Source organism: Geotrypetes seraphini, chromosome 1, assembly GCF_902459505.1.
Source record: "Geotrypetes seraphini chromosome 1, aGeoSer1.1, whole genome shotgun sequence".
NCBI classification, from domain to species: domain Eukaryota; kingdom Metazoa; phylum Chordata; class Amphibia; order Gymnophiona; family Dermophiidae; genus Geotrypetes; species Geotrypetes seraphini.
The window spans coordinates 225,282,871-225,297,368 of NC_047084.1; the positions used below are offsets into that span (position 1 = coordinate 225,282,871).

At 43.5% G+C, this 14,498-nt stretch overlaps 1 protein-coding gene across 1 annotated transcript in view; it reads right to left on the bottom strand.

The window, feature by feature from the left end:
* LIAS (lipoic acid synthetase) overlaps positions 1–14,498 on the bottom strand; it is a 124,200-nt gene that overhangs the window by 101,773 nt on the left and 7,929 nt on the right. Inside the window, exon 2 of the mRNA XM_033947356.1 lies at positions 9,636–9,808. Coding sequence (XP_033803247.1) covers positions 9,636–9,808 — 173 coding nt within the window. The remainder of the gene's footprint in view (positions 1–9,635; positions 9,809–14,498) is intronic.

The window sequence follows — 14,498 nt, forward strand, 5'->3', positions numbered from 1 at the left end:
GATGGAGGAAGAACCTGCTTAGGTGAATTTTTCCAAAATTGTTTTGTATAAATCACACAGTATGCAATGATAAGTATCAGGAAAAGAAAAAAATTATTTATTCCATACTGTGGTTCAAGGGGGGAGGGGGAGGAGGGGATCCAGCTCTGGTCTGCAGTGCTCTTCCCCTGCTTAGCCAGCAACTTAGCAAGGAAGTACTTAGAGCCAAACCCTGTTTGCTCTGAGTGTGCCTAGATGAGTGTCAGCTCCACACTGGTCAGCTCTAGTTAACTTTACAGATGTGGTTTTGATATTTTTAACTGGCACAAGGCTAGTATTGGTGCCAGGCTTGTGACACTATGTTATACGGGATTGAAGGGTATAGGTACAGGTATTAAATGAATAGGGGATGAAAGACTTAGGTAAGGTCCAATGACAGGTCACGGACCTGGGGGGCCACTGCGGGTGCGGACTGCAGGACATGATGGACCCCTGGTCTGACCCAGCAGAGGCAATGCTTATGTGCTTATTATGTAAAGCACAACTCCAGCTAGAGGCACTACTGCTTTAAAACTGAAATAAAATAGTTACTAAAACATGATACAAACTAAATATCAGCAGAAACTAATACCATATATACTCAAATATAAACTGATCCGAATATAATTGGCTATAGCCAAATGTAACTATGCTAGCCACCCGTCGCCTGCTCTGAAGGAATCCTTGATTTCTATAGACAGCTCTTAACTCCCACAATTCATGATTCAAGATTCTTTATTTTTGATATACCGTCTATAAAAAATACATATCTAGATGGTGTACATTATAAAAAATTATAAAAACAATTAAAGGAAGCAAATAAAAAACAGTAGTTTATCAAATGTTAAAAATACTGGACAAATTTAAATTAACATACATGAGACGAAAGGATAGTAGGGGAGTGAGAGGTTGTTTAAAATACATCGAAGTAAAAAAAGGACGGTAAATGGGGAGTGGTAAAAACAACAGGAGGGGATCAGTTTAAGAAAAAGTGTTAGATATTTCAAAAATACTTATGAAACAGGAAGTTTAAAAGTGGAGTCTGATGCTAGAGAGTGAAAGCATCTTTAAAGAGGAAAGTTTTAAGTTTAGCGGGCAGGAGCAAGCTTTCCAAACTCCTGCGCCACTGCTAACCGGTTGCGCGATCCAATTTCTTCATCTCAGCAGCACGAGCAGCAGCGCGATTTGGTGGGAGCCAGTAAAGAAGCCACTCAGCGCTGAGAAGTAGCGCCAAATCGCACTGCTGCTCGTGCCGCTCAGATGAAGAAATTGGATTGTGCAGCCGGTTAGCAGCAGGGCAGGAGTTTGGAAAGCTTGCTCCTGCCCGCTTCACCTCCACCAGCGATCGGCAGAGGACCCGCTGCACCTCCACCAGGTATCGGCAGAGGTATGATAGGGCAAGGAGGAGGAGGGGGCAGAGCCTGGTGGTGGCGACCTTAAAAAATTCTGGAAGGGGGCATTGACCCGAATATAAACCGTGACCCCCATTTTTGGGCCAATTTTTTGGCCCAAAAATCCCTGGTTTATATTCGAGTATATACGGTACTGTCCTCTCAGACTGGTACACCCTTGAGAGATTATTATACTCAAATTATTGATAGGGGAAGGTTTCCCCCGGGAGCCAATGAGACCTTTATTACCCTGATTTTGAAACCGGGTAAAGAGTCAACTTTCCCGGAATCATATTGACCTATTTCGCTCCTAAATATTGACATTAAAATTCTGGTCAAGATACCGGCAGATCGTCTTTCTCACCTTCTCCCTAGATTAATAGGGCTAGAACAAGTGGGTTTTGTCCGCAGTAGGCAATCGGTCCAGAATGTACGAAAGGTGATATTTGCTATGGTACAGGCACAATATTCCCATGTTTTTAGTCAGCTTAGATTGGACTTATCTGTTTGGGGTGTTGGATTATTTGGGGGTGAAGGGGTGGTAGGCACAGGCATTGAAGAACTTGTATATGTGCCCGGTGGCATGTCTCTTAGTTAAAGATACTATAACGGATACTTTCCTGATAGAACGGGAAACTCAACAGGGTTGTCCACTGTCACCGCTCCTCTTTCTGTTATATTTAGAGCCTTTTCTGAGAACGATCACGAGGGATCCTGATGTAGCGGGGATGGCTTTTTCCGAACACATGGTAAAAGTGTTGGCTTTTACCAATGATTTAATTTTTACATTAATGCAGCCCCGTTCTTCCATCACGCACCTTATGCAATCCCTAGAAGAATTTCGGTTCTATTCAGGATTCTCATTGAATTATCATAAATCTAAAGCTTTAGCTATTCCATCTACCTTGCAAGATACATGGGAGAGAGCATTTCCCTTTTCTTGGGCTCCTAATGCAATAAAATATTTAGGTGTGTGGTTACCCCGTGTTGTTTCTATCCTGTATGCTTGCAATGTCCCTTCCCTCTTAGAAGAGACACTGCAGTTACTTAAGCTTTGGGTAACTTTTCCCCTGTCGGTGGCGGGACAGGTGGCTCTGTATAACATAATACTCTTTCCAAAATGGCTATACAGATTTCAGGTTTACTGTGTTTGTTATCACACAATCACCAGAAACAACTCACCAGAGGGTTACAACGCTATGTAATTGGGGGGGCAAGAGACCACGCATGACACACTTCAAGATGTGCCTTCCAAGGGAGCGGGGGGGGGGGGGGTTATGTGATGTTGAATATTCGCTGGTACACGATGGCATGCCAGATGAGGCACATTAATGACTGGATTAGGGGTACCCTCTTATTTTTCTGCTACTCAGTTGGAATTATCATTGCTGTCTCCTTATCATGTTAGTTATATGCTACATGTCTCCACCTCAGCTCTTTGCTCCGTGGTGGCACAATATCCTATATTTGTCCCTGCGAGGCGAACGTGGCGATGGATCTGTGGGTATTTAAAATTGTCACCTGGGATATCTCCATTTCTTCCAATTCAGGGAAATTGTGACTTTTGCCAGGTTTACAGAGTATGCCTTTTAAGAGGTGGGCGACCCAGGGCCTACAGTACATCTTCCAATTATATACGGAGGAAGGGACTTTTGCCTCCTTTGTGTCCTTAAAACGCACGTGTTCTGCCAGAAATGGATATGTTTGCATATTTTAAAATCCGCCATTATGCACATTCCTTACCTCTTAGCCACTTAACGGAGGCTTGTCAAGAGGCTATATCAGAAATGTTTAGTATTTCTGCTTAGCAGCTAATCCCACTCAGATTTCACCATGTGGGCATATGTGACTGTCAACCAGGCTTCCTGATAGTTTTGCAACAAATTTAGCCGTGCCTCAGAGCCCGTATCATCCAGCACAATAGTATTGATAATTTGTGGCAAGTCAACGGTCTAGGTCTCAATCATTGGCATCAGGCTCTATAAGTTCTTCATTATTTTTGAATTTTTTAACTTTTTTTAGATTTTTTATCTTTTTATCTAAATATTCATATGGACATTGAGAGATAGTGCAAAACTTCAAAAGCACTTATCTATTCATACAGACATTAAAAGATAGTGCAAAACTTCAACAGCACTTATCTTTTTTGTGGAGCACTGTGTATCCCAACGGGGCCACCGTTTCACCCTCCGTGGCTTCGTCAGGGGATCAAATAACAGTGCCTAAAACAGAATAAATTAGTTAGCTTTAAAATGTTGTAACATCCTATCAAATGCAAAAATTTGTAAAGCAAACTCAATTGAGCAACTTACGAAACACTTTTTAACTTGGCTCCTCACATTTGTACTGCTTACTGCAAATGGCGGCGACCCGTGGGAACGCCGAGAATTTAAACTTGTTTTAATGACCTATCGGAACTCATGTGATTTGCGTGAACAACGCACAAAACGTGCTGAATATACACCTTTGAAGGGAACCAGGTGATATAAGGTTAAACAAAATTTTTTTTTTTGTTGTTTAACCTTATATCACCTGGTTCCCTTCAAAGGTGTATATTCAGCACGTTTTGTGCGTTGTTCACGCAAATCACGTGAGTTCCGATAGGTCATTAAAACAAGTTTAAATTCTCGGCGTTCCCACGGGTCGCCGCCATTTGCAGTAAGCAGTACAAATGTGAGGAGCCAAGTTAAAAAGTGTTTCGTAAGTTGCTCAATTGAGTTTGCTTTACAAATTTTTGCATTTGATAGGATGTTACAACATTTTAAAGCTAACTAATTTATTCTGTTTTAGGCACTGTTATTTGATCCCCTGACGAAGCCACGGAGGGTGAAACGGTGGCCCCGTTGGGATACACAGTGCTCCACAAAAAAGGTAAGTGCTGTTGAAGTTTTGCACTATCTTTTAATGTCTGTATGAATAGATAAGTGCTTTTGAAGTTTTGCACTATCTCTCAATGTCCATATGAATATTTAGATAAAAAGATAAAAAATCTAAAAAAAGTTAAAAAATTCAAAAATAATGAAGAACTTATAGAGCCTGATGCCAATGATTGAGACCTAGACCGTTGACTTGCCACAAATTATCAATACTATTGTGCTGGATGATACGGGCTCTGAGGCACGGCTAAATTTGTTGCAAAACTATCAGGAAGTAATTTTGTATCTAGTGTATTTATGCTATACTTCCAGTAGTACTTGTTTATTGGTTACTGTCAACCAGGCCCCAACCTTGAGATTTTGGCAGCCACCTGAGAGGAGGACTTTCAGTGTGACCTTTCTGCTTCACAAGTGCAGCAAGTTTTAAAAACTATGCGAAAGTTGTACTCCAACATCCTGCACTCGGAACTACTTAAATTTATTCTCCGTCTTTATAGTTCCCCTCTGAGAGCATATTGGATGGGTATCACATCATCTCATACCTGCCATAAATGTGCTCAGGATCACACTACACTGGGTCACATGTTTGATCCTGCCCCATATTACTCAGTTTTGGAATCATTTGGGTCAGTACACTACAACTATATGGGGGAGGCGGTGGATTCCAACACCTAGAGAACTGTTTGGTTTTTATCATATATCAGCTCCTAAACCTAAAGGTTTGACTGCCTTTGTGGCTAGCGTGATGCTCCTAGAAAAAAAGGTCATTCTGTCCAATTGGTTGTCCTCTGAGCCACCGACCTATAGTCAATGAAGATCATTGATGATAATTCATGCCTCATTGGAACGCAGGCAATTTTCAACTCTTGAAACTGGTCCTGGCTGCCATTTTTGTTTGATTTGGAAACACTTTTGGATGGATCTTATTCCTCATGCTCGGAGTCGATTGTTGAATTTGTGACATTGTTTATTTGATGCTCTTTGGGCTCATGGATTGGGTTTTTGTTGTAGGGGATAAGGGAGGGAGGGATGTGTATTGTGTATATCCTGAAGAAAAATGTTATACTTTGTTTGACTTGTTTGCTTACATCTTGATATTTAATTAATAAATACATTTCAACATAAACTGAGACAAGGCATCAGGGGAGGGAAAGAGGAGGAACAGGGAGCAGAGCCTAGCAGGGCAGGAGGGGGGCTGGGTGCAGAGCCTGGCAGGGCTGATGTTTAGTTTGTAACATTTTAGTAACTATTTTATTTCAGTTTTGAAGCCGCAGTGCCTCTAGCTTGAGTTGTACTTTACATGTACAGTGAACAAGAACAAAAATCAAACCATTAAGAATATAAACAATTCACTAGGCTCATTTTCATTTAAAGAGCTGGGAAAGTGGAAAAAATATCTCTCTCTATATAAAATTCACATTGTTTCTGTATTAATATGCACTAATAGGTAGTATGTCACTGTATTAGCTGTTAGTGCATGTTAACTGCTACATTGAACAGCTAGTTCTGAAAGCACCATTAAGGAAGTGTGAAATGGGCAAGGACATTGCCCTAATGCAGTATATTAAACAGTGAAGTTAGCTGAACCCCTAGAGCAGGCGTGTCAAACTCAATCACGTAAGGGGCCGAAATCTAAAACACAGACTAAGTCGCGGGCCAAATTTTTGATTAAGATACTTAAGTCTTAGTAGAAATATAGATTCTTCCTCACCCTCAGACACCTGTGACGTGGTCGGACACTGTGGCGCGCCCTGCTACAGCCTAGCTTTTACACTGGGACTGGGTCCTTCTGCCTGCAAATGAGTACTGAGGCAGCGTGATGAGGAGCTTGGAGAGTTGCTGGGAGGGGTCAGCGCGTTCAGGCACTTGGAGCGCCACTGGGGCTGCATGGTCAGGCGCTTAGAGGCGGCATAGTCACCGCAGGCCACAAAAAACAGCTAGGCGGGCCGGATTGGGCTCTCAGGTCTTGTGTTTGACATGTGTGCCCTAGAGGTACAGCTAACTCCATTTTGCCAGAAGTATTCCACCTTACCTGCCAAATCATTCACATACAATGAACTTTACTCTATTAACTGTAGTTACCCTTCCAAAAGGGCAAAACCTTAGCACACATTAGTAGAGGTCTCTATCTTTTACAACCAAGATACCATATTTATAGTGTCTTTTCAGGTTATTTGATGCTAGATTCAAGTTCCTTCAACTCTCCTTTCAGTGGTCCATCCAAAATTACCCCTTAGGAATTATACTTAAGAGTATTATTTCCCAAATAAAGAATAGGGAAAATACCTGAGCAAACTAGACTCCAAAGGAGAAATCATATGAAACTTTTACCCATTTTATTTATTTATTTATTATTTAACACTGCTTATAGTCTAAGCAATTTACATTCAGGTACTCAAGTAGCTCTCCTTATCTGTCCTCGTTGGCTCACAATCTGTCTAATGTACCTGGGGCACTGGAGTGCAAAGTGACTTGTCCAGTGTCACAAGGAGCAGCACTAGGCTTGAACCTGCAACCTATGAATGTAAGCATCTGCAGGAATTGCCCTTTGAAACATAGACTGACTTCTCTGTGGATAAAAATATACATGCTATCTAACAGCTTGTATACTTCTTAGCTGGTGCAAAAATTATGTAAATCCTATAACAGGCAAGAGCAAAGGAAGGAGGAGGCAGTTGGGAGATAAAAATAATTAGAATTGGGCAGGGACAGGAGGGGTCCTGCCACCAGGTCTCATGGCAGGCCCGGCAGAAGCCTGCAAACAGGTTCGGGGGGGGGGGGGCAGGTCAGCCCTGACCCAAATATAAACCGAGACCTCCATTTTTGGGCCGTTTATTTGGTCTCCAAATCTTGGTTTATATTCAAGTATATATGGTAATTATGGAACTACAACACAATGTCTTTGGCTACGCTAGACATCACCGAGCTCAATGCCCGGTGGGCCCGCTCAATTTTTATCTGCTGAAGAGGTATTTCAGTCTTAACCAGGGAAAGAATATGCAAAGCAATCTTTTGCACTACTTCTACACAGTTACGGTATTCGGGATCATCAGGCACTCCTCGTATTCTCAAGTTTTGCCATCTGCTGCGATTCCCCAACTTTTCCACACGATCCATAAGATCAGTATGTTTCTGGAGGCAATCTGCCAAATTGTTTCTCCCATGTAGCAAGTTGGTCTGCACGGTCGTCTGTTCGTTGTTCCACCTTTTCAATTTGGTGACCAAAATCTACCAAGTCGGCATGCTATTACATAAATTCTTATATACCGCAGCTACCTTGTGATTCAGTGCAGATAACAGCTAATAAATACTAACCATTTGTAATATGATCATAATAAATTAATCCAAATATTTACCATATAAGTGGGTTTTCAATGATTTTCTAAAAGCTAGATAAGAGGTTGAGATTAATATATAAGTACAAACCTGTTTGTCCCACATAGCTGCCAAATATGCCAAATTTTACTAAGAAATCGTTTATAAACACATCTCTTTACAGATGGAAAGTCAAAAAGTCGTATCACATGCAAGTAAGTGTTTTCTAATAGCAAAATTCAAGCAATTCTATTACTTGACCCTGCCAGCTCCGAACAAAAAGCCGCAATATCTGCCTTGATCTCTTTAAGACACAGCTTTACGTCATCCATATAAGGAGAATCCTTCTCGCGTGCAGGTTCTAGTGAGGCCACGGCTGGTTCCATATTGACAGGCAAGATAGAGGCAGCCATCTTGTCAGCCTAGCGGCGCATCTGACTACTTCCCAGAAATGCAAAGTCTCTCAAATCAGTAAGACATTTTTTGTTCATAATATTGAAAGACAGCTACGGGAACTCTGTAGTAAACACTTCAGCAAGCCTAAAAAAACGAGGAGAGGTGCTGATGTAAGCAGATTGCTTGGGGTTAGTAAGGAGCCTCAGGCTTAAGCAACCATTCAGCCCAGTGACATCACTTCCTCCTGTTTTCTATTTTTCAACTGGCTCCCAGTTCACAACAAGACATTGTCTCCTATACCATAAGAACATAAGAAATGCCTTCACTGGATCAGACCTTAGGTCCATCTAGACCGGCGACCCACACACGCGGAGGCTAAGCTAGGTGTTCCCTGATGAAGACCTTGTTAACCCGTATCCTTCAATGTGATTTGCAAGAAGGTGCAATTTACCTTTGAATCCCAGAATGGTGGTCTCTGTCACAACCTCCTCCGGGAGAGCATTCCAAGTATCCACCACATGCTGTGTGAAACAGAACTTCCTGACATTTGTCCTGGGCCTGATACCCCTCAGTTTCAGTCCATGACCTCTTGTCCGTGTCACATTTGACAATGTGAATAACGATGTTTCTTGCTCTATTTTGTCGAATCCTTTTAGTATTTTAAAAGTATCTATCATATCCCCTCGCAGTCTTCTCTTTTCGAGGGTAAACAAACCCAGTTTTCCGAGTCGTTCCTTGTAGCTCAGATTCTCCATACCTGTTACTAGTTTCATTGCCCTCTTCTGCACCCTCTCCAGCAGGGTTATATCCTTCTTTAGATAGGGAGACCAGTGTTGGATACAGTATTCCAAGTGTGGTCTGACCATCGCTCTGTAAAACAGCATTATGACGTCCACCGATCTGCTCATGATCCCCTTCTTTATCATGCCCAACATCCTGTTTGCTTTCTTTGCTGCCGCTGCACATTGAGCCAACAGCTTCAGGGTCCTGTCTATCAGTACCCCCAGATCTCTTTCTTGTTCGCTCTTGCCCAAAGTTACACCTAACATTTTATATTCATGCTCCTTGTTTTTCCTGCCCAGGTGCATCACTTTGTATTTTTCTATATTAAACTTCATCTGCCAGATTTCCGCCCATTTTTCCAGCTGGTTCAAATCCTTCTGCAATTCTTCGCTGTCCTTTTGTGTCCCAACTTCTCGACCTAGGTTTGAGTCATCTGAAAACTTGATAATATTGCTTGTTGTTCCCTCTTCCAGGTCATTTATGAAGATGTTGAATAAGATGGGCCCAAGAACTGAGCCCTGGGGCACACCGCTTGTCACCATCTCCTAGTCCGAGAACTTCCCATTTACGCTAACCCTCTGCAATCTATTCTCCAGCCATTTGCCTATCCATCTTAGTATGTCCCCTTCTATTCCATGGCTTTGTAGTTTCCTCAGAAGCCTTGCGTGCGGAACCTTATGAATATTTAATCAATACATACTTGCACATTTAAATTTGAGAAAAAAATACTGCACCATACACCTGATGTAACATGATAGAATTTGAGCTGCAGAATGAAGTATACCTGTTATAGCCTAGAGAACAGTATCAGACCATGCATAAAACATATAGTTCAGTGGCTTCATTTTTCACTTACCTTTCACCTTTCTGACGCTTCAAGTTGCCTTTATACTCAACCCACTTGCTTCTGTCTGATAAATCCCCAGATATAAAATCTTGCAAGTCAGGTCCATTTTGTATAATTTCTTTCTTTCCACTTGGCAACGTACTAGATGTTCTGTACTGGCAACAAAAATTATTTCCAGATACCTAAAGAAAAGCAATTTAAGTCACTCAACAGTAAAATACAAAACATACACAGTAGCGGCTGATATAAGTAACCTTCAGGATACAGCTTGTCTAGTGTAGGGGTTAGAGCTGAGGTTCAGCAATGCAAACAAAGGTTGAGGGGTTCCATACCCACTCTTAGTGTTTGTGGCGATTCTTTCACTAAGGGAGAGGGAGGGATAGTAGATGTCATGGATAGGCAGACTCGACGATAGGCCATATGGTCTTATCTTCCTTCATTTTTCTGTTTCATACAAATAAAGACTTTACAATAGCATCCAGCTGTAACTCATAGATCTATTTTTCAGGTATTTTTGACTTCCAATCTAATAAGAACTGGCCATTATTGGAATTAGGGCACCCCACCAAGAGCCTTCATGTCCAATTACCTGGGATTTTCCTCCCAATTTTTAATTCTACTCCATTATAACCCATTGATGGCAACAGCAATCCTCAGACAGTAATATAAATTGTATCCTTGTGCCCTAATCTAGCCACATGTTGCTACAAAGAGATGGTTGAGATTCCTTCCTCTTAGAGTCATGAATGCTGCTTCGTCAACAATCCCAACAGGCCAAAGATATAGAATCCAGACTCTGAAATGAAATCCAAATCTCCTAGACAGTGCCATACAACACTGCCATTAGGTAATTAAGCCAACCCTATCTTTAGCATTGTAACACCTTGGGACAAACTAATCCAAAACATATCGCAGTTCACTGCAGACATTTAGGACTCAGTTCTTATATGGTGCCGAAAAATTGGTGCTGACAAGAAAAAGAGATTAGGTTCTTATCTTGCTAATATATTTTCTAGTAGATAGGTGTGTCATTATAGACAAGTGGATTATATCTCCATAGCCGCGAGCTTTGCAGAAGGAATCCAATCTAGATTTATTTCTGTATCCCTCTTACTTTATAGAGAGCTCTACTGCCATCTACAGTTAGTTCCCAAGCAGGCAAGAGCCCTTCTGAAAATCTAGGTGAAGTAGGGCTATCAAGAAACTTCTCTAATAAGACTATTCTGCTTGAAATAAAACAAACATGAACTGACAACAATTAAACGTGAAAACAAACGTGCCAACAGAAGCATTAAAAGAGCTCAATTAGTACCCAAGTTTATTTAACTTTTGATATACCGCATTGACAATACTACTCTTCATGGCCTTAGAGTCTGACTGGCATCCAAGTTACAGGCTTGGATAAGAACATTCTGAATGAGACAGTAGGAAGGAGCAGGAAATAAATTACAGGGCGGAGATCCATAATGACAAACCTATTTACTGGAAAAGATATTAGCAAGGTAAGAACCTAATCTCTTTTTCCAGTGCAACAGGTGTGTCATTCTAGACAAGCAGGACGTACAAAAGCAGTCCCAGAAATTTAGAGCGGGATGACTGCACCGGCACATAGTGCTAAGGACCCAGAGGGTCCCATGGTACTGAGGATCCAAAGGGTCACTTGTTGCCACATCCAATCTGTAAAACTTGGCAAATGTATGTAGAGTAGACCAAGACCTAAAAATTTCCTCAGGGGCGACTGTCCTAGCTTTGGCTCATGATGAAGTCACACTTCTAGTCGAATGCGCCATTACCAAAACAACAGAATATTTCCCACACACAATGTATGCTGACGAGATAGCTCTGCATATCCCAGCACTAAGTGCTATTCTGTAAGTGGCACTCAACTCTTAACCGTTATTTGTAGAACAGTATCTAATGGTCATTCCAGTGCAATAGGTGTATCATTCTATACAAGAAGTAATTTCCTCATTACCAGATCAGACTGCCAGGACCACAGCTGAAGTTCTCACTATGCAATTTTTTAGACAATGGGGGATCCTAAAAACCATTGATTCTGACAACAGTCCTGCTTTCGTTTGTCAGCTTATCAAGGAACTGTTTTAGTTTCTGGGCATAGACCAGCAATTGCACATCCCATACCACCCACAGGCACCAGGGCAGGTAGAAAGAATAAAGCAAACTATTAAGGCCCATCTCAGCCCTATGCTGAATCTGACTGGGAAAAACTGGGATCAAGTACTCCCTTTCGGCCTTATCTGTATCAGAGCTAATGTTTGTAAATCCACAGGTTTTGCACCTCATGAAGCCTTATTGGGAAGGCCAATGCCACAGTGGGAAATCTGCTGTATCCTTTTCTTCCAGAGGACCAGACAGTAATTATTACCAATGAGTAGATGAAATCCCTGCAAAATCATCTAAAAGAAATACAGACCACTATGTTGGCTAACACAGAAAAGTCTAGGGATTATATGCATGATGTACACGCAAAAGGTCGGGAGTAGTCATGCTACTGAATCCCAGACCTAACCTTTCCTTTGGAACAACAAAGTGGGATAGACCGTACTTGGTAACTGATGCCTTAGGCCCAAGCCTATACCAAATCCTAATGCCTGACAACCAACAGTGTTGGAAGCATCAATCTCTGTTTTCAGATATCATCTGAAAAATCACAAGGGGGTGGTAACTATATTATTTACTCCTGCTACTCGTATAGTTGATGAGTCCTATCTGCAGGACAAGTGTGCAATAATAATGTTTACTATGTATTTACATAACTTCTGCTATTGCATTTTATAAGTAGCACTAGTTAATTTGTTTCATTCTAATAGTGAGTTAGCTTTTTATTATTCCATGGTTCCCGGAGTACCTGAGGATCCCCTCGGGTGTGGGAGAGCACTCTGCCCTCACCGACACGCAACTGGCTCAGGGGGAAACCTTGCTTGTTTAAATGTTCCCCTTTCCTTTGACTCTGCCATTTTGTTCTTCCCGAAACAACTGAGGATCCCCTAGGGCAGCGATGGCGAACCTATGGCACGCGTGCCAGCTGTGGCACGCGAAGGCCTTGCAGCTGGCACGCGGGAAGGTCCGCAATAGAGAGCTGCACGGGACACCCCTAGGGTCACGGGAATCCCATGTGGACGCCCCCTAGGGTCGCGGGGATCCCGTGGGGACGCCTCCGAGGGTCGCGGGGTTCCTGCGGGGCTGGATGTACTAAGTCGCGCGGCTTTTCTCCCTACCTGCTCTGCTTGCAGCACAGAGCTGAACGGAAGTCTTCCCAACGTCAGCGCTGACGTCGGAGGGAGGGAGGGCTGACGTCGGGAAGACTTCCGTTCGGCTCTGTACTGCAGGCAGGATAGGTAAGGAGGAGTAGCCTCGCGGCTCGAGTAGCTACCAAGGGAGGGGGGCGGTCCGCCCCGCCCCACGTGCAGCACAGCCGGCCAGGTCCCCTTACTTTTGTGGGCTAACCCGACCAACCGACAACAGCCCTGGTCCGACAAACCTCCCTGCCCTTAACCGCGAATCTAAATTACCTTCTTACAGCAGCTGTAAGAAGGAAATTTAGATTTGCGGTTAAGGGCAGGGAGGTTTGTCAGACCGGGGCTGTTTTCGGTGTGTAGGTCGGGGAAGCACCACAAAAGTAAGGGGACCTGGCCGGCTGTGCTGCACCCGGGGCGGGAGAGAAAGAGGGGGGAGAAGGATGCTGAAAGCACTGGGGACGACAAAGGGGTGGAGAAGGACGCTGAAAGGCCATGGGGAAGATGGGGTGGGGGGGAAGGACACTGAAAGCATTTGTGGAAGACAGAAGGGGAGAAGGACATTGACAGGACATGGGGAAGACGGGGGGGGGGAGAAGGACGCTGAAAGCACATGGGGAAGACAAAGGGGTGGAGAAGGACGCTGAAAGGACATGGGGAAGATGGGGGTGTGGAGAAGGATGCTGAAAGGCCATGGGGAAGACGGTGGGGGTGGAGAAGGACGCTGAAAGGCCATGGGGAAGACAGAGGGGGGAGAAGGACGCTGACAGGACATGGGGAAGATGGGGGGGAGAAGGACGCTGAAAGGAAATGGGGAAGAGAGAGTGGGGAGAAGACGCTGGCAGGGAAGAAGACAGAGATGCCAGACTATGGGGGGAGCGGAGGGAAGAAGATGGGTGCCAGACCAATTTGGAAGGGGGGAGAAAGGGAGAGGCACAGTAACAGAGCAAATGGAAGACGCAGAAGGAAGAGAGACAGTGGATGGAAGGAACTGAATGAGAACATGAGGAAAGCAGAAACCAGGCAACAAAGGTAGGAAAAGAATTCTATTTCTTTTTTTTTGCTTCAGGATAAAGTAGTATATTAGTTGTGTTGATAAAAATTTATAAACAAAAGAGGCTCTGGTAGAAACCCGTTTACAAAGTGTGTATTCTTCCCAATTAATATTTCCAAATTAATAAAGTCTTTTTGCTTATTTGTAAATGGGTTTCTACCAGAGCCTTTAATTCAGTAGCATAATTAAATGAAATAACTATTTCTGAAGTTTATAGGGACGGGCAGGGACGGAGGGGATTCCTCACGGGGATGGGCGGGGTCAGAGGACATTCCTCACGGGGACGGGTGGGGACGGAGGGATTCCTCATGGGGACGGGTGAGACTTTGGCGGGGACGGGTGGGATTTCTGTCCCCGCGCAACTCTCTAGTCCGCAATTAAGATATGCGGCACAGCGGGAGGCGAGTGTGCCGGTGTCTGCTTTGCAGCTCACCTGGCAACAGGGCCGGACTGGCCATTGGGAGGACCGGGCATTGTCCCGGTGGGCCGCGGCCCATCCTCCTGAGCTGGCTGCAGTCCTGTGAGTAGATATTTAGTCTGCCTGTCTTCCCCTTAGTATCC